This window comes from Lemur catta, chromosome 12, assembly GCF_020740605.2.
Source record: "Lemur catta isolate mLemCat1 chromosome 12, mLemCat1.pri, whole genome shotgun sequence".
Lineage (NCBI taxonomy): Eukaryota > Metazoa > Chordata > Mammalia > Primates > Lemuridae > Lemur > Lemur catta.
The window spans coordinates 91,115,905-91,137,238 of NC_059139.1; the positions used below are offsets into that span (position 1 = coordinate 91,115,905).

The window sequence follows — 21,334 nt, forward strand, 5'->3', positions numbered from 1 at the left end:
CAGAGAAAGCTACCAGAGGTACCTGAGAAGGTTCTTCCTGGAAGGGGTGTCTTGAAGTGGTCATTTCCTTCTAGTACATTCTTCTATGCGTAACACCCCAATGTCTTTTATCTTCCATGTAAAGCACCTAAAGAGGTAGATTCTCAAAACTTCCTCAAGAGCAGGTTAAAGGTAAACTAAGAGTGTTGCTGCTCAACATGGAAGGCTCGAGTCAAACGTGGCTCCAGGTCATTTCATATTACAATGCTGATGCTGTGCCAGTAACAGATGCCAGATGGAACTGCACGTGCGTGGTAAGTTTTAAAGGATGCCCAGAGGCAAATACTTTTCTTATTCCATGCAGCTAATTTCTGATTGGCAAAGAACAGCATTAAGATCAGACATAATATTTCCTTGTTTTCTTAGTCCTTGGATGAAAAATTTAAGCACATAAATTCTCAAACCATGTATTGAATTAACTTGTAAGACTCATGGAAACATTTCTATGCTCGTTCTAGCAGTGTATCAAAGGAAAGTTCGCGGTAATAGCCGGTAACCCCGTCCGCTTCCCCACCGAGCACGCGTACGGCCTCGTAAGAGAGGAGCTTCGGGTTGTTTTGAAAATGCCCTTTGGCCTGGGGTGCGCCGGCTCTTGCTCTTGTTGAAAAACCCGGGTTCAAGGAAATGTCTACCTCAGAGAAGGAAGACTCCCTAAATGAATGTTTTGCTTTCTCATGGATGCTTTAGGGTACTTTAGCATGAAGCGAAGAAAGTCTTCGAAGTCTCTGTGGAGATGGGTCCCAGGAAGCTTAGAATCTATGCTGAAGTGAACGACTAACCGCCCTCCGTTCCCCTATTTGATCGTCACTTTACGCCGTGACCATCCGCGAGTGCTTCCGGGTGCACGTCACACATGCGACAGAGCGCCTGTGTCCCTGCGCATGCGCCTGGCTGTCCGCCCGCCCCCGCAGCAAGCCCCGCCCCCGCAGCAAGCCCCGCCCCCCCACGCCCGGCAGGGCTTGTAGTCCCATAAAACTCTCAGCCAGGAAACTACCCCAAAATAAGCTTTATTGCAAGAAAAGTGTCATATTTGATACACAGACCTACAAAAAACAGACAAAACCAAAACCATAAGTTTTTCCTCACAAACACTTGATTACAAATGTACATTGTTTCTTTTTTTTTTCAGTTATTTAAAAAAACAAAACAAAAAACCCCCCAACACTGGATATAACCGGTTGCTAATCTTTGGTCAGCGCGGGGCAGGGGGACTTCGCAGGGGAGGCCCGGCCTGGGCCGGCCGCGCGGACGTGCGCTCCCGCTGGCACGTCCCGGACAGCATCATTACGTGACTAAAGCAACTAAAACATCAGTTCATTGTACAAACATCTTTCATACACAAATAGGCTATGATAAAACAAGGCATATGGTGTATAACTACAGTATTAATGAAAATTCTAAAAAAAAAACGGATTAAACAACAACAACATAGATTCCTTGGCTGCACTGCATGATTCGTTTGCACATATGGCAATCCTGAAATAGCTTGAACATAGTAAATGCACCATTAATCTAAGACAGCACCAAACACTACAGAACGCCAGGGGCTCCTCCGCAAAGGAACGGCGGTTCTTCAGCTGCCTGCGGCACCACGAGTACGCGGGGCACCCGGGTGAGAATGAGGTGGTGAGGGTCGCACATGCGGTTCCTTGAGGTTATGAGAAGGAAATACAGTACGGCTTGGCCTGCAATGCTAACGGTCTCACAAGCAGTCAAGGTATTTTGCTACAGTGGTTGTGCTTCATCTTCCGTTGCCTGGTGTGTCTGGAGATGTGAAATATTGTCCCAGTGAGCTGCTCTGGCTTTGATCTCCTTTCTAAAGGATCTAACGACACTCACGTCTTTTAAATGATTGATTCAACTGCCCATTCAGCTCTCTGAGGCTTTCTTTAAAATAATCAGGTGTGTACCAGTTGGGTGACTGGCAGAAAACCAAAGGAAACATCTCTTGAATCTGCTGAATTTTTAAAAAGCACCTCTAAAAGATATAGTTCAAATTTATAAATCTAAAGAAAAACAAGTGAGTTTCCCTTTTTGTTTACATAGTTTGTTCATTTCTCCATATATTACTGCATTAAAAATAAATAAACATCTATATTTTTTAATTAGCAACTATAGCAAAATACCCAAAGTGTTACAGACTGCTAACAGGAAAAAAAAAGCTCACATTATTTTTGTGCATTTAGTGCCATATGCTGATCTCTTGAACATTTAGGTTTTTTTTTTAATATATTTTAAAATGAAGTTATATAAAAAATACAGTAACTACGGTTGCCTTTGTACTCAAATCTTTGGCCACACCAGAGTCTAAATTATCCCTCCCTGAGAGGGTCAACATTCAAAGTCTGAGACAGGGAGGAAACAAAGTCTTTTTTTTTTTTTTTTCCTCTTTAAAATTAGTCATTGACTCTTCTGAAGGCTGGCTGGGCTGGGATTTGAGCCTGGAACCCAAGTCTGTGCAGGGTTAATAGAGTTGGATCTGCAGCCTCATCCTGAGAGCCTCCCCGAGCTCCCCTAGGAGGTAGTCGTCCTCTTTGCTCTCTTCCAGTTTCTTAAGCTCCTTCTTCTTGTAGAGAGGGACGCTAGTGATTTCCAGTGTGTACGTGCCAGGCACCAGCTTCTTCTTGGCTGTGTGCAAGTAGCTGAGCCCGTTCCTTTGGTGGATGCGGAAGACACCGTCATCATTCCCTTGGGAGATGACGTAGCGGATGTGGTTGTTGAGGGGCTCGATGGCGGGCCTCAGTTCCAGGATGTGCTCCTTGGAGCCAAGGCCAGAGAGGTTGAACTTCATGCTGACGGGGCTGTCCATGTCGACACTCTCCAGGCTGATCTGTTCACCCTGGAGAAAGGGCAGGAAAGATTTGGCACAAGCTTCCCCAGCACAAGCAGAGGCCTAGGAAGAGCTCTGCTGCTGGGGCACGGCCACAAGGACAGGGGTGGCCTCCCGCTCCCCCCTCTGCGCTGGCTGTCTGAGGGGCGGCTGTGAAAGCGGCTGTTGTGAATTTCCCTCAGCTGGGAGAAAAGGTCAATTCCCGGGAGCACGCCCTGTAAATCTTTATGACTTCTCACTCAGCCTTAACGAGGTAATTAAAGTTACAGGACTGAGCCTCCAGAGAGTGTTCACACTGCAAGTTTTTTATTTTTTGATGAGTTTATGAAATATCACATTTATTAATAATTTTAAAACAGAGAATTTAGGAAATGATTGTAATTTTTTCAAGTGAATATTAGAAGTGTTTCTGTTGTCCAACAGCAGGGACTGCCCCGAGAGGGAATCTTCACCCTGAAGGCTCCGCTCTGAGGGGAAGGCCCATGAACGATGAGTCGGATTTTACTGGGAGCCACCAGCGCTATGCAGAGTGGGGGTCTGCAGATCCTCAGGGCTCCACTTTGAACCAGCTTTGGTGAAAGCCGGTGGGGCAAGGCCCAGATAAACCACGTCTGGCTTGCTCAGAGGATCGGGAGGTGTACAAATATTTCAATCAGGCAGGCTAAAATTCATAATGCTCTGATAGGGTGCCTGTTAAGTAAGAACTTGGCTGTAGTGGCCCCAGAGCGCCCAGAAATGCTCAGGCAAATTACTGGCCAAGTACCACAATGGGAAGGTTTTCTAAGCAGAATTCCTGGATTTGTAGTTTTGGGACTTGATAAAAATTTCTCAACTGTCATACTTAAACATCAGTTGGATACTTCGTCTACTTAAGGTAAATGTAACACTGGCTTATTCATTATTGTAAAATAGAATCATAAACTTTGGGCTCGAGAAGTCTGGTTGTATAGATAAGGAGAATTTTGGAGGCCCTGAAAACGGATGCAAGTCACCCAGTTTACAGAGCCGACTAGTTGTGGATGCGGTTTTTGGTGGGGTAACTTCTCAGTACTATTAACTGAAGAGAGTGGTAAGTGACGGCCTCATGTTGTCTCCGATCCTTGGGAGGATCACCACCATCTCTAGGTACGTGCCAGTCACCACTGACGTGAACGGAGCAAGTGGGATGTGGGTGCCAGGCACCGTTCCAGGCCATCCACATGCTTCAGCTCAATTAATCTTCCCATCAACCTTCAGAGGTATTTTTATTCCCATTTTACAGGTGAAGAAATTGAGGTCAAGAGAAGTTAAGTAAACATGTAACACAGGTAATAGGTGGGGAGGGCCAGGGAATTATATTTAAAAGCAAGTAGACTGTGGCCCACCCGTTTAACCACTCTGCCAAAATGTCATTAGCGAAAGGAAATACCAGTGGCAGGCAATTCAGATCTTCAGTTCCTTACAAAATACAAGTTATTTGAAGACAAAAATTTTTGTGGCAGGAACAACTATCTTATGAGTAAGTCACAGAGTGTGAGACCTAGTTGGCTGACCTACTGAAAATTAAAATCAGCCATGTGTACTATCTGTGTATAAAACAGAACTGGACAAATTCAAAATAATTTCATTTTTTTGAATCATTTCAAACTATTTCCTAGATGGACATCTTATACCCCCGGCACAAATCAAAAACTAAAACAAAAGAAAATAATCTGAGACTTAGTCTTTCTCCCGTCTTTGTGTTTTGAGCTAGTAAGTCATGACTCATTTTAATTTACTTGCTTTTACCATATTGGGTCCATTAATTTATCCATTAAAATTCAAGAGAGGCTTAACTCCACTGCGGCTGTAAACTACATACCCTGCATTATACATGACTCCATGTGGATAATATTTTGTGGCAAAACAAAGTGAGATTTACTCACAGCAGTGGGCTGGGGTTCCTGAACACTTCTCTTCTGCCTGCTGTCTTTCTTAGAGTAGCCATTGATCTTGCACTCGTAGCACGCTTCCGGGGACAGGGCGTTTTCCTCGTCGACCTCTGTATCCAGTGACAGGTACTGCCCCTTGTTAAATCCCAGTCCTGAGACACAGTGGCTATTTGCAAGAAGCAGAGTGTTGTTAGACTTTATCATTGACTTTGACCATAGTTTTCCAGTGGTAGAACAAAGACACCTCAGAAATATGAAACCAACAAAGCAAACTCTAAGCTCATAAACATAAAAAACTTAATAGTCCTTGTAACATTTTTCTTCAACACTCAATACATGAGATTTCCCCTTATTTTGGAACAGAAAAATTCTTCTGAGGGTCGGCCCTGGGCATCCCTGATTTTCAGTCTCAATTAGATAGAAGCACTTGGGTGTATTTAACTCGAGAAGGCCAAAGCAGGATACGAATCTGCAAAGAGAACGCTAAGGCAGGTGCCATTGCTCCATGAGCCCGTCGCCTGTGTTTGCTGCTGCAACAAGGCTCCCGCTGCAGCAGTTCAGATTTCTCAACTAGTATCTTGGTTAATGAAGGAGTCACTGAATTGGCTCTCACTGACCCTCGGCTAGTACTACTGTGTACCAGTGTCGGACAGATTGCTCCATGCTCTTAGCCCCTGCCTTGCACGCTGCTTCTTCTGAGGACGGTGACTCACACTGACTCCTAAATTCCCATCTTCTGTGCTGCGGAGCACCGCTGCCTTGCTGGAAGGACGCAAGTGGCCAGTCCCTCAGCCACAGCCCACAGGACTTGAGAAAGTGCGACTGGTCTGAGGGAAGCCAGCCTCAGGGGCACGGGCCCACGCCGTGCTGCCGAGTGGGTCACAGCAGCCAGGCACCATCCCCTCTCTCTGTGTAATATAAAAGCCAGATGAGCAAAGAGAGGGACAAACTCCTTCCTCAGGGACTGCTGGGCTGGCACCTGCCAGGATTTGTAAAAGAATCTGGGGCAGACCATTTCCACCTGCACCTCGCAGCCCATGTATCTATGGCAACACGTGAGCTGCATTTTACACATCTGCTTGTCTCTGGCCTTGGGTCTGCTTGCATCAATTCAGGCCATTACGAGGCGCAAAGACAGATACTCACATACCAGTTCAGGTTTTATGGGCACCACGGAGGAAGTGATCTTACGCCATGACACAGCCCCTGCGCCTCTGGGTGCTTGCTGGCATGGCGCACGACTCATCAGTGCTTTTGCCTCTTGGGCTTTTAAACACAGCCCCTTCCCTGCAGGAGTAGGTGGCCTGAATTCACTGAGGGAGGAAGGGCCACCCTGTTGGGCCACATGTTCCCGCGTGCAGGAGGGTGACGGCCGCCTTACCCCTGTCCCACTCTGTAGTACCCGGGCGGGCAGCCGCAGAGGTAGCCCCCTTCCGTGTTGGAGCAGCCGTAATTGCACGGGTTCTTGGAGGACGAGCACTCGTTCACATCGTGGCAGGCACTGGAGAACTGGTCGAAGGAGAAGCCCGAGGGGCAGGCGCACTTGTAACTCCCCAGGGTGTTGTAGCAGGAAGCAGAGCCGCAGGCGTTCGGGTTGGAGCACTCGTTCTCGTCTGTTAGACAAAGTAAGAAACCTTTACACGGGAAGGCGCTACCGGCAATCGCCTGCGCAAGAGCTGGGGTCTCAGAGCACCTATGATTTCATGGTAGACAACTCCAGAACTGTATTAAATTTCTTTTACTCTGATGGCTGATTTACAAAGCATATGAATTAAAAAAAATTCCCTCAATTACGGTGTCACAAACCCCTTACTTTGCCCTTTTATATTGTGTTTGTACTGTGTTTCCCAACATGTTGGGGCCCTTGGGGACAGACAGCTGCAGTTTGCCTAATGAATGACTCTTCTATTCTCTTAACAGAAGGTTACTTCAAAAGACGTATCTCAGGCAAACCCACAGAGACAGAGGGTGAATTAGCTGCCTGCGGAGAAATAGGAAATGACTGCCATTGGGTATAGTTTCTTTTTGAGGTGATGAGAATGTTCTGAAACTTGTAGCATTGACGGCTGCACATTGGGAGAATACACTAAAAACCACCTAACTGTGCACCTTAAAAGGGTGAATGTATGTGAATTATATCTCAATTTAAAAAGTCCTGTTTCTCTATCTATATTTGTATCCAGTCCCCCAGCAATTCCGCAGACCTTCATTATATATGATGAAAAAGTATATAAAAAATTTAAAAACCCTAAATGGAAGCAATGGAAATAAACACTATTTAATTGGACCTACTGAACTAACAACTAGTACAGTTTTGACAGCTTGGGAACCCATCTGGTGCAGACTGTGCCTTCTGAAACAGGTTTGCATTTAGCCATCAGCCAACGCACGGCGTTTGCTCACTCAGTGACTAGCATTATACTGTACATGTCTGACAGCAGGATTATTATAGGTTATACTTTCAGTTGCTATTATCATTTTTACAAATTTAAAGCCTGATTATGCTTTTAACTTTGGAGATTATAATTTTGCTCTTAACTGTCTGGTTGATATATGGCATGTGGCTTGACTCCGTTGGGTTTTATTATAATCTAAATTTCACCCTCGGCACAAATCACATCTGTTCCACGGAATTCTTTTAATTCTTGTGACTACATACGGAGCACAGAGTGTCTGTTTACTTAAGATCTGACAAGTATGTATTTCAGCCCATCTGCGAGGAGGGGACACAGCAGCCAGTGGGGAAGTGCGGGGACTGCAGCAGCCCAGTGAGGTTCGGAAGGTGCAGATGGGTCTCAGGGAAGGGCCTCCCAGACAGGAAATTAAATTTCGTTAAGTACAAGACAGAGGTTATCGAAAGGGTAAATGTTACTATGCACATTTTTGTACCAGGATTATAGTTTCAGAATTAAATGAGACCACTAAATGTAGATTTCTTAATCACTGATTATAAAATATGCTGTGATTATCTAGTATGTGGAAATTCTTAGCCTTTATTACAAGGGAAGAAAGTATAGACAGTAAATAAATTCTCAATAACTTGGCTACATATGACGTAAGTGTAATTGCTATCTTATATCTATATATAAAATACTTGGAATTCTGCCACCAAGGCTCATCTGCTGACATTCATGTGCAGCATTTGCTTATAATTTAATGAAGTGATCCTGCCATGAGGATGGTATCAGACACTGTGTTAGGTAGAAAAATTACCAGGCAAAACCTATTAATTGAATAAATTGCATTTGAACATAACACTTAAAATATTTAAAAAATATGTAATATTTTTGGAAGAATCATGATATACCTCATATTTATATGTTATAAATGTATATCATGGTTATAATTTATGAACTTAGATAAATATGTTCTTGTTTGACATACACTTTGAACTGACTCAAGCCTCAGTAAGCCATGTTTGAATTATTTTGAAAAGATGATAAAAGCAACTGAAAGTTACATTAAATAACAAAGGCTTCATATATTAAGATATAATTCTTCTTCATATGCAAATGTTAACAATATTTACATATTTCCAATTTTGAATAATTATAATTCTTGCAAATAGTTGAGAATGTTACCTATGTCTGTACAATCTATGTACCAGAATGTTATAAATTCTGTGTGGTAACTGAAAACTTAAAGTGTTAATTTGAATTGAAAGCTTTTTTCAATATTAACACTTCTAAAGAACTTTTATTTTTCATAAATTGGCAGTAGTATTAATAACATTGTAGGTTTACAATTTTACCTATTTAAATTACCTGATGCATTGACTAACAGTTTTGACTTTTTACTAGGAGATCCCAGGTAAATCTGTTTGAAATGCTTTTTTGTATATTCTCCCATCAACCTTCTGAATGACTGAAGATACTCATATAAACAGTGACAGATGAAAATGTTTGTGGCTTTTTAATTCGCATTTTGTCATAATTCTTGTTCTTTTGCTAACTTGTTGCCTTTATTAGTTTCCTGATGGGTTATTTCACTCTGTTTCTGCCATATATTTGAGTTAAAATTCCAACTGTGTTATGTGGATTCAAGGCAAGAAAGTCAGCAATTTTATTAAAGACCAGCTGGATTCTTCAATGCTGTACAGAAAAATCTATATTCCTTTGAAATAAATCCTTGCTGCGTCTTTCTTACCCAGGGGCCTGCTGCCTAGAGGTGCCCATTGTAGCAGAATAAACTTGCAAATTAATACCTGCAATTGGGAGATTATCTGCTCACGTACTTTTAGTTTCGGAAACCATTTGTTCCTCTGTCCGTAGCGTCTGCCCTGATTAGAAGTCGCACAGGCTTCTGGCTGGACTCCGGCGTGAGCTGCTCTGGGGTGACTGCCTTGTCCAAGTGCCCACTCAGGGACCTCACAAAGGGGACTGGGATATACCACACCATCCTGATTTTAAGTCAGACCATTCCAAACAGAGCCCCCAAATTTAGTAAAAATCTGTACAGCAGCTTTTGCACTAGATATTTACAGACAGAAATTTCAGAAAACTTAAAAACTTGGAAATTGAGTTGATGCTCCATACGTGTTTCTATTTTACTTATGTTCTCTTTAAAAACAAGAGTTTTATTTAGGCCGACATAATGTGAAATATTAGAGAATCATTCCTTTGCCTTAAGTTCCATGGAATTAACCAACAAGTCCATGGTACTTACTAAATAAAGTGGTGGGCCTTATATTTTATAAATACTGCAATATAATAAAGTGTTTCACATTATGTTAATAGGTATCTTAAAAAATACTATTCCCTATATTCTAAAGAGTGTGCCCACACTTTGCCTGGCTATGCATAAATCAGGGTACAAGAAGTTTTGTAACATTTTGTTTTTCTGTGAAGAGAAAAAAAGTGAACTAAATTTATGAAGTTATTTAGATTGACTGCCTAATTGATCATCTTGATAATCCTTTAAAGCTTTTTCCTAACGTCTTGATCCATACTGGTTTCTCCACTTCCTCCCATGAGTGTGCGCCCTGCGGCGAGGCATCTCTCCCTGAGCTGGCATAGGTTTCCCTCCTCTAAAATTTATCTTCATTTTTTTTTTCTCAATTCACTAAGGTGTCATTAGAAATTTCTTTTAAGAAGACTACAATGGATAAAAGCAGATTAATTTATTTAATCACAACAGTACGGCATTTGAATAATGTGTGGAGAAACTGCAGAGACGCAGGAAGTGTTGGCCCTTTCTCCGCAGGACACTGTCCCTTTCTGCTCAGCTGTGCCAGTGCCGAATGTCAGAACGTGCTGGAAGGTGGGTCTGTCAAGTGCATTCAGATGGAGCCAAGAAATCAGGCATATGCTAGGCAAGTCAGCTGGCTATTCAAGTTGAGAATAATGTTCTCTTTGATCAAGCACTCCTTAAAAGGAGAATTTCCGTGACTACTATCAATGCAAGGAACAGAGCTGACTGCCCATGTATTTTATTTTACAAACACTTCTGTCTTGAGTTGTCAACAGTATCTGTTGTAACTAGGTCCTTTTTTGATCTTCAAATACTTCACATCCTTCATTTAATCTAAGTGCCATGAGAGCACAGACAGACTGTCCTCATGAAGTTGATCTGAATTCCTTTAGATTTGTATGTGGGTAATGGATGGGCAATACTCTAATTCCAAATCTGAAGACATCAAATTACTGATAAAAAACAGCTGACCTTGGCAAATGAAGATGATGATTCTTGACAACATCTTCAGAAACTTAAAAGTACATCTAGTGGAAATTTAAAATGATGAACTCTCTAGCTGATTCATCTTTCAGGTACTTAAAAAACATTTTTATTATGGATATTTTCAAACATACGTAAGTATATGGTCAAACATACACAACTAGTAAAATGAATCCCCACGCCTCAGTATTAAGGACTGGTTTTTAAGTTCTAGGATTCAAAGACTATCTTGAAACCTCAGCCCTTATGATTTGCTCATTCTATGCAGAGATAATTTCAGGGGAGAAAAGCAGGCGCTGCGCAAGGCAGGAGCTCTCACCGACGCACTGGTTCCACTGGTAGTGCTGGACGTAGCCGTGGGGGCAGCCACACCGGTAGCCGCCCAGGGTGTTCTGGCAGCCGTGCTGGCACCTGTGGTTTCCGTCGCACTCGTCGACATCTGCAAAACAGTCCCGGCAGACGGTTTATGTCGCCTTTCTTCTACTATACTTTTTTTTTTTTTTGAGACACAGTCTCACTCTGTTGCCCAGGCTAAAGTGCCGTGGCGTCAGCCTAGCTCACAGCAACCTCAAACTCCTGGGCTCAAGTGATCCTCCTGCCTCAGCCTCCCGAGTAGCTGGGACTACAGGCATGCGCCACCATGCCCGGCTAATTTTTTCTATATATATTTTTAGTTGTCCAGATAATTTATTTCTATATTTTTAGTAGAGACAGGGTCTCGCTCAGGCTGGTCTCAAACTCCTGACCTCAAGCGATCCACCCGCCTCGGCCTCCCAGAGGGCTAGGATTACAGGCGTGAGCCACCGCGCCCGGCCTCTTCTACTATTCTTAAATGCATTCCAAGCACTATTATCAGGGTAACTATTATCAGGGGAACAAACAAACAAGACACGGCACACAGAGAGGCTTTGATTTCTCCAAGTCGCATGGTTTTTAGTGTTGATGTGAGAACAGTTCTGAGATAAGAGACCACCTTACTCTTCTGCTATCCACCAGACCACGGCACAGCAGTGCTCTGAATAACAGCTTCATTTCAGCAAATCGACCACAGCAGCCACAAATGTGCATTTTGGACTGTTTAATTTTGCATGGTATGATTTATTTGGCAAGTGATGTGTGTGTATGTATGTATGCCTGTGTGTGTGTGTGTGTGTGTGTGTATTTGCATTAACATATTCCAGTAGATTCAAAAGTGACTGAGATGTAGTCATCATTTTCAGGAAGACACAAGCACTACAGAGATATCTAAAGAATACATCTGTTTTAAACACAAAAATGTTCATTACCATTTAAGATTAACTAGATGCAAATCCCTTTTAAGTATCTGAATACATTATTTTAGACAGGATGTGGTATTATTATACATATGGAATAATTTCTTTGTTTATGTATGCATACTCTTTTGGAATGACAACTGAAATCTACCCATAAAGAGTGAAATGAAATTGGCCTGTCTGATGTATGTCTAACAAATTTACACGGATAATTAATAAACGGTGTCTCCTGCTGATAGTCACAAGCTGAACTCACACGTGCCGAGCAGCTGTGGGTACAGAAGAGTTCCAATGTCTCAATGATTTCAAATATAAAATATTAAAATTGAAATTTTTAAAATTGAATTTTTCTTTGCTGAAAATGAGATACATATAAGTCCCATGATTCTTACAGAGAGCAAATGAAATACTGTGAATATATTTCTAGAACTCAAAATCATATATTTCTAAGAATGGTTAATTTTAAAAGGGAGACTAACATCAATAAAAATATGCATTGCAATACTGAACTACATAAGGCTGTAAAGGAGATATATATAGTCTCATAATCTCTGGCATGAGTAAATTATAAAAGATACCAATCCTAATACATGTACCTTATCATACACTAGAGCTTGAAATGTAAACATGGAAGAATTATTAATAAGTGGTATTTCACTGACTGCAGGCATATTCTTATTTTGTTCCCACTTAAATGTTCCCTTGGACTTCATAGGAAATACTTGCTGCAGAGGAGGCTCTATGGGAAATGCTCACTATAGGAAAGTGGGTGAAGTGGGCATCTCAGCCCACAGAAAACAGAAACAGTCACCAGGCTTCCCCAGCACATTCAGTAGTACATGGCTCCAATTGTCTATGTTGATAGGTTTTCTTTTAACACTTAACTTTTACACATTTAATCATCATGGAACAAACGTCCAATTACTTTTATTTTTTCTGGTATGTTTGTACACTACTGTAAACCATATTTGGCACAGAATTCTTTTTCAACTCTTTTTCAGATCAATGATTAGGTAAATAGTTCAGCTATTTTAAAAGTTCATTTGTAATCACTAAATTTTTGTTTTATCGCAGTAAAGTTTCCCTCTGCCCTCAAAATGATATACAAAGATTTATGAACAAAAATCATTCACTGGGTCCTATTTTGTTAAATACATTTTTCTTTATTGAGATTATCTCTGTTTCTCATTCAGTGTCTTGAAAGTTAAAAAAATATATATATATACATATATATATATATGTATATATATACACACACACACATATATATAGTTTACTGTTACTGGATGAAGCATTTTCGAGCCGACCAGCTCACCTTCGCAGTTCAGGCCTGTGGCGTCCAGGGAGAAGCCTCTCTGGCACTCGCAGCTGAAGCTCCCGGGCGTGTTCTGGCAGATGCCCTTGGCGCCGCAGAGCACAGGCTGAGACCCACATTCGTTGTTGTCTAGGAAAGCACCGGGCGGGAGCGTCAAACTTTCAGTTATTACATGATTGAAGTCTCACATGAAGTAAAAAGCAAAGTATGAAAGTCTAGGTTTTGTGATGTGAAAACAGCATTTTAGGGAAATTTATGCCAGAATTCACTGTCATGTTCACAGGCAAAAATGGTAAGAAAAAGTGTATTTCAAGAGGTTTGAAATTAGAACATATCTTGGGGTGACTAAAGGCTCGGTTTTAGATAATACGGACTGAAAAATCTCTGTGCATGAGAAAAATCCAGCGTGTTTGATAGCATGATCTAAACTACAGTGAGCCTTTAATCACATTTATCTGAATGCCATAGTCATATTTACAATGTGCTATAAAGGCACCACTTGGAGTATGGCCACGGTGCTGGCGCTTGGACGACAAGGGCTTTTTCCCTTTGGGTGCTGTTCTTATGAAAAATACCTACACTATTAGCAACTTATTTAGACCAGTAATTATGAGGTATTGGTTCTAAACATAAGCACTGAGACATCATTGTATGTATCATTTTAAATACAATTTTTATGCATCTACCAAAATTTGTAAAATTTCCCATTTGTAGTTTTGCCTTACCAATGCACGCAGTGTGATGCTGTGTGAAACCAGGTGGACATTTACAGGTAAACCCTCCCAGGGTGTTGACACAGAGGAACTGGCAGTTGTGCTGTTTGGTTTGACACTCATCCAGGTCTGGAAGGAAAGAGAAGCCAGTGAAATCCAGAGCAGAGTTACCGGCTGTGCACCCTTGCTCACGGAGCAAGAACATGCACCTGTTCCACTGGGAACGTTTTGTCTACGTTTTTGCTGGAAGCTTTGTGGACATGGCAAGCAGTTGCCTTTCACATAGTTAAGCAGCATAAATTTATGGGCTACTATGATAGGATTGTTAAGGTGATACAAAACACAAAGTTTTCTTAAAATATGAAACTGAATGGCCAAACCACAGCTGTTTCCAGGAGCTGTTCTCAGAACTAATATCCAAAGGGTATAGTTCTTGCGTTTAATGCAGTAGAGTATGTGGCTGGTAACTTGTTCCCATTAAAGGAGGGATTCAATAAAAATAAAACAGATTCTGGAAATTGATGAAGGTCCTAACACAAACATCAAGTCAGATTTTCCACAACCAAATAAAGACACCAGCATTAATATAAGAGGAAGAAAAACATAGTATCTGTAATCCTAATCATAAACAGTATTGATATTTGGACTCTACTAACAGAAAACTCAAGATTTTATTTTGGCTAGATTGAAACTTAATTTGGAAAAATACATTTAAAGTAAATTTACCACATAATATGTAGACAAGACTAATTCATTATCTTATAGCTTAAAAAACACTTTGGTTGCACTCATTTTTAAACAATGCACAAAGTTAAAATGATCCATACTGGTTCACTAAACAGGTCCAAGGTAATAGCAGTGCTTGCTATTTTATATTATTTTTTGATATGTCTTAGAAATAAAACCAATATTTTATTGGGATAGTCTATATTTTAAAAATTTCTTCAGTCTATTAATTTCATTCTGATGAGGTTTACTATAAAATCAAATATGAGTCTAGTTATTGAAACTATTCTTTTTTATTTCAGCATATTATGGGGGTACAAATGTTTGGGTTACACATATTGCCTCTGCCCCACCTGAGTCAGAGCTTCAAGCATGTCCATCCCCCAGACGGTGCACATCGCATTCAACAGGTGTGAATATACCCGTCCCCTCCTCCCCCTCCCATCTTCCCCACACCTGATGAATGTTACTACTATATGTGCACATAAGTGTTGATCAGTGAAACCAATTTGATGATGAGTCATGTGGTGCTTATTTTTCCATTCTTGGAATACTTCCCTTAGTAGAATGGGCTCCAGCTCTATCCAGAATAATACAAGAGGTGCTATATCACCATTGTTTCTTACAGCTGAGTAGTACTCCATGGTACACATATACCACATTTTATTAATCCACTCATGTATTGATGGGCACTTGGGTTGTTTCCACATCTCTGCAATTGTGAATTGTGCTGCTATAAACATTCAAGTGCAGATGAAAAAATGCTCAGCATCTCTAATCATCAGGAAAATGCAAATCAAAACCACAATGAGATATCACTTATCTCCAGTGAGAATGGCCTTTATGAAAAAGTCCCAAAACAATAAATTTTGGTGTGGATGTGGAGAGACAGGAACACTCATACACTGCTGGTGGGACTGCAAACTAGTGCAACCGCTGTGGAAAGCAATATGGAGATAACTTAAACAGATACAAGTAGACCTACCATTTGATACAGCAATCCCATTACCGGGCATCTACCCAAAGGAACAAAAGGCATTCTATAAAAAGGACATCTGCACTCGAATGTTTATTGAAGCTATTTTAATGATCTAAGTTAGCTTGACAAATAATTACTTTTAATACTACCTAAGCAAAACATTTAAATTTACTCATTTCATCTTCACTTTTCCACAGTAAATGTGTAATAAAGATAGCTTACAGAAAAGAAATCTTAGATAAGCAAAAGCAATAAAAATCTTACTTTAGTGATTTGTTTAAATCTTTTAAAATATCACCAAAATTTTGGTTTCATTTTATTTTTTAAAATTTATGTGTTTTGCTAAAAGAAGGAAACTGCTGTAACTCGGGTTTAATTCTCTCTGCCTCCTACAATGGGCCGGTTGGCAGAATTTGGTACGAGTGAGAAGATGGCCACCGGGAAGATGCTTTGTCATGAAGGAGATGCACATGGCACAGTCCTGGATTACCTAATATCGGAATCTGGAAGAAGAGAGACAGACAAGGGTCACACCTGCCAGAGACTCTTCACTTACCTTTGCAGGTCTTTCCATCTTCTTGCAGGACATACCCCCTTGGGCATGAGCACTGGTAACTCCCCTCGGTGTTCTTGCAGATGAAGTTGCACGGTTTCGGGGACTGGGAGCACTCATCAAGGTCTAAGTAAAAGTGACACGAAGATTAAATTCTTGGTTAAAAGCAACAACCAGCCTCCTTCTGCCCTCCATATTCTTACTTCGTTCTTTTTGTTCTTCCTCTTCAACTTAAAATGGAATATAGCCAGAGAGAAATACTGCACACAGCAATTTTCTCTAAAGTAATGTACTGGTTTACTTTGTAGATCAATCTATGGATCTTGAATAAATATGATAATGTCTAGACAACTGTCTGCGCTCAAAAAAACCTGCTAAATTCTTCAGATTAATATACTTCAGTTTACAATCTGAGATCATAAACTTAAAAGTAAGAGTTTCTTTCTTTTTGGACATGTGGCTATGGCAGAAGCTCTCTTGAACTCTCTTAGCTGCCTCTCCCCTGAGCGTCCTGTGGGATTGCAGATTGTGCTGGAAAACTTCCACTCGCCCCTCCAGGGCCAGTCCTCACCCTGGCCCACACTGCTTCCAAGTCTGAGGGGCTGACCTCTCCAGACTCTTGCCCTCCGCCTTCTGTCTGGCCCTTATTTCCTCAATTTCTTCCCTGCAAGATCACTCAACCTGGCTGAGTCACTGGTTCAGAGGTCACAGGTCCTCTCAAGGCAGCCCTCTGAGCACAACTTTCTCCTTCCAGGTTCCAATAACCTCTCTCTCTTTACTTCTGGCCCAGAAGTACAGCCCCAGCACACAGCGTTGTCCCTCCTGACATCTGAACACTCTGCCCACATCTTCGTAGGCAGTCCTTTCGTAAGACCCTCCCTGAACTGTCCTCATTGGAATATGCCACCTCTTTCCTGCCAGCATGCTGACTGACAGCTGACAGTCTCCATTTCCTCCGCAGAACACACTGGCTCATGCCCACAGGATGCTCAAAGAACAGCTTGTTCTCTGTTACTCTCCTGCCCTTCTACTTCTACCAAGTGAGTTGAATGCTTACGGGGAATCAGTTTTCTTTTTCTTAACCTTTTTATGACAAGTACACTTGTTATTGAAATAGGTAATTTGATGGACTATGCTGATGAAACAGGAAGGAGAAAGGATTTTTTCTTTAATCAAAGTTAAGTTGAATTCTTTGGCAAATCTCCTTCCTCCCAACTGTCATAAAATGGTGTGGGTGAAACAATAAAAAATTAAATATGAAAAAGAAATTGTAAAATAGTAGAAGGATTCTGTACTGAGACTGCTCTGCATCTGGACATTTTAGATGATGTCTAACTGGTATATTTATGCAAAAAATAGGGATGAGAAACAAGCAAAACATATTCTTTTTACATACACACACATGCTCAAGTTCACAATAAAAGCCCTTTCCCTTCATCAAAAGAATTACAAACAAATGTGCACTTATAACTTTTAAATTAAAACATAAAATGCTAAAAGTACATTTTTGTAATTTTTATATTTCCCTGGTTGGACAGGGTTTTTTGATGAATAGAACAATTCTGCATCCCACCTTACTGAACAAAGGGCAAGTGCTGTGTTATTGAGAACCACATTGTTGAGATGATGGCATCATTTTAACATAAGGTACATTCCAAACCTCCGTAAGAAGGATACTCTACTGGCAGTAAGTGATTTGCAGGAAACAGTAGCTGACGACCCCAGACACAGAGGTGCCTAGCCTTACCCACACAAGAGGTTCCGCTGATGTCCGTAGTGTAGCCGACCTTGCAGAAGCATCGGAATGAGCCCATGGTGTTGATGCACTGCCCATTGGTGCAGAGGTTTGGCATTACCTTACATTCATCAATATCTGTGGACCAAGAAAACAAAAACGAATACAAATACAAGTTAATATACATGTGAGGGTAAAACTGGTTAGAAACTAAGAGGAATTAAGGAACTGAGATGAGATAACTAACAGCAAACATTCATAATAGTGAATATCTTTTCATCATTCAGGCAAATGGGAACATGGAAGGGACAGAAAAATGAAGTGAAGTGATGGGCAGGCTATGTTGAAAGCCCTGTTTAAGACTAATCATTTTGCAATTTAAGCATGAATTATTTTTGGGGAATCTATAAAGCTACCTCTTTGAAATCCAACTAATTTGGAATTTGTGGTAATTTCCCATTTGATTGGCCTCAAATTCACATTTGCATTAGACTTTGAAGAAAAGTTTTTGCTAGCAAAGTAGTCACGCACAGCTTCGGAGTCTGTAAAGTAATGGAGGAAATGGTATTTTTTAGGACATTAATATATTAGTTGGTTGCACAAAAAATGGAAACCACTAATCAGTTATGAGACTTGCTAGCTTGTAAAGATGTTTCAAACAGAGTGAGTTACTGTACTCAAATAAACAATATTTAAATATAGCAGGAGGCATTACAAGCATGGCTTTTGGGGTCAGGCATGTGTCCCATTCCTGGGTCTACCCCTTAAAAAGGGTGTGATCTTCAGAAAATTACTTATTATTATCTTAGCTTTGTGCTTCACTTTCTTTGAATAATAAATTCTACCTTTTAGGTTTGATAGGAAGATTAAATCTTTTAAAATCTCTAAAACATTAGCAAAGAAATTCTCTCTCTCTCTCTCTCTCTCTATATATATATATATATACACACACATACACACGGAAATACATATCAAATATAAATACCTTAGCTATTATTTTTATTGTATCATGTTTTTCCCTTTTCCTTCAAATTAATCTAAATTAATGAAATTCCCTGTATTGATAATATGCATGAATTTCCTCAACTCCATACCTCTTCCATCAGTGGTGTATCCTGGGCCATGAGGACATATCTTTTTGTACTGGGCAGTTCCAGGAAGTGGGCAAAGCTCACACTGGTGGCCCCAGCCTCGCCCACCATCGCAGCAGCATTCTGACTTGGTGACGAGATTGCGGCTGCTGGATGCCATCTGACACATCGTCTGCAAGACCTCTGCAAAGCAGAGTCCCTGGCGATTGTCTGAAAGGGCAAAGTAGTGAGAGTCATGGTCACGGAACTGACACTTCATTATCCTGGGTTTTCAAATTAAATAGGACAATGAATGCTTTCCTTCTTAAGAATAAGTTTTTAAAAGACAGCTCTTCTTTTATATGAACAGTCACACTGCTAAGACAGCTTAACAATTATAAAGTTTTGTTGGCAGTTAAGTTCATAGAGTGTGCTTTCACTATAGACTTACAGATTATTAAATTTGACAAAAAGTGATAACTATGCTTTTTAATTTTTTTCCTTCAATCCATTAGCTACTAAATGATAGCGAACTACTATTGCAATAGAATAAAAATGAAATGAAAATAAAATTATTTCCCTTCAAATAAGTAAATGAGGACCAGGATTTGTCTTTGGAAAGCAAATTCTAGACTATGTTATAAGCTTGGTACTTATTTAATCTAACTCTCATATTTTCTATGTCGAAAAGACTGTTCAAATATTTGTACTGAGTAGATTTTTTTTAGTGTAAGTAAAAAGATCTTTCTGATGTAAAAGGCAAAGAAATCTTTAATACAGTTTTATAAACCATCTTAGCAAAACTGTTAATAAAATGAGCACAGAAAATTACACTTTCTATGTAGGTTACCTTTCCAACTTCCTAAAAGATTGATTGTTGGTAAAGATATAGATTGGAGACAACAAAAAACAAAATATATTTTCTAGACTAAAAACTTCCTGGCATTTGAAGCAGATGACATCATTCTGAGAAAAATCTGATATAGTTGAAACATGCTCTTTTTACGCCAAATCAAGTGATAAATCAAACACTTTACTGCTCTTATTCCTCTTTGTTTGCCTTAAATTTTACTACACCATAATTTACAGCTGCCATAATTAACCACAATGGTTTATAATGTATGTATTTTAGCATAAAAATACAACATAAGATCTGAGATTTATATTTTACCCAAGAAAATATTTTGTAAAACATTTTTCTTGTACCATAATATAAAAATTAACCTTCGCTGCATTTTTGAAATGTGCCATTTACTTTGCATTAATTTTGGCAGAGCTTACCTCATATTGCAAATATTTTCTTTTGGAATTAAATCATCCCCTGATGTAAGTTTTACTAAAGTCAAATTTTCCATAGAGCTTAATTAATCTTAATTTTGGAAAGACTATTTAAGATTGGTATTTACATTACACATAGATGTGCGTAAGATCCACGTACAAATATGTCATGTTAATGGATGTGTACCTTTAGGAAGAGGTATGTGGATTACTCAGATTGGGGAATGTCTTTAGCAGACAAGTATATATATGTGGAGCTCTTCTGTGATGACATCATATAGCAGATGTTTTATCTACCAAGTAGAATGTATTTGTATATCAACTTACCAAGGCATTCAGTGCCTGAAGAACTTGACTGGAATCCTTCATTACACTCACACCTGTAGCTTCCAATAATGTTAAGACAACGTCCATTTTCACAGATCCCTGGCTTGGTCCTACATTCATTTTCATCTTTAGGAAAACAAATAGCATGGATGATGACAAAATTGTAAAATTATAATTTACAAAGTCTTTTCTAATGGGTTATTTCTCATTTAAAACATCTTTACCAAAATACTAATATGATGGAATTAAAAGGTTATGTGTGAATATTAATTTACTTTTAACTTTACTTCATCCTTTTAGGTGGATTCTTTTTTTTTTTTTTTTTTTTTTGAGACAGAGTCTCACTCTGTTGCCTGGGCTAGAGTGCTGTGGCATCAGCCTAACTCACAGCAACCTCAAACTCCTGGGCTTAAGCAATCCTCCTGCCTCAGCCTCCCGAGTAGCTGGGACTCCAGGCATGCACCACCATGCCTGGCTAATTTTTCTACATATTTTTAGTTGTCCAGCTTATTTGTTTCTATTTTTTTAGTAGAGATGGGTCTTGCTCTTGCTCAGGTTGGTCTCAAACTCCTGAGCTCAAACTATCTGCCCACATTGGCCTCCCAGAGTGCTAGGATTACAGGTTATGAGCCACGACGCCCAGCCAGACTCTTTCTCAAGTGTTTTCTTTTTCTTTCTTTTCTCTCCTCCCTGCAGAGAAGAGATGGTGTTTAATAAAGGATTGGAAGTTGGCCTCCATAAGGGATAACATTGGCCTAGGACACTAGGCAAGGAGCATAACTTCGGGGAAAAATATCAGTTTAAGAGAAAGATGTCAGATATGAGAGAAAGGCCGGGGGCAAAGGGGTGGTGGGTGTTGGGTGGGGCGATGAGTAGGGGAAGAGCCATAGGCCAAGGATAATGGACAAGCTC

General features: G+C 40.3%; 1 protein-coding gene across 1 annotated transcript in view; it reads right to left on the reverse strand.

Moving 5' to 3' along the window:
• Nucleotides 1-1,030: 1,030 nt before the first annotated feature.
• Nucleotides 1,031-21,334, reverse strand: part of FBN2 (fibrillin 2) — a 257,674-nt gene continuing 237,370 nt past the window's right edge. The window contains exons 56-65 of the mRNA XM_045565793.1: nucleotides 20,423-20,548; nucleotides 18,842-19,048; nucleotides 17,760-17,885; nucleotides 16,016-16,138; nucleotides 13,767-13,883; nucleotides 13,042-13,170; nucleotides 10,772-10,891; nucleotides 6,161-6,392; nucleotides 4,774-4,945; nucleotides 1,031-2,878 (exon numbers count right to left, since the gene is read on the reverse strand). Coding sequence (XP_045421749.1) covers nucleotides 2,504-2,878; nucleotides 4,774-4,945; nucleotides 6,161-6,392; nucleotides 10,772-10,891; nucleotides 13,042-13,170; nucleotides 13,767-13,883; nucleotides 16,016-16,138; nucleotides 17,760-17,885; nucleotides 18,842-19,048; nucleotides 20,423-20,548 — 1,727 coding nt within the window. The 3' untranslated portion in view covers nucleotides 1,031-2,503. The remainder of the gene's footprint in view (nucleotides 2,879-4,773; nucleotides 4,946-6,160; nucleotides 6,393-10,771; nucleotides 10,892-13,041; nucleotides 13,171-13,766; nucleotides 13,884-16,015; nucleotides 16,139-17,759; nucleotides 17,886-18,841; nucleotides 19,049-20,422; nucleotides 20,549-21,334) is intronic.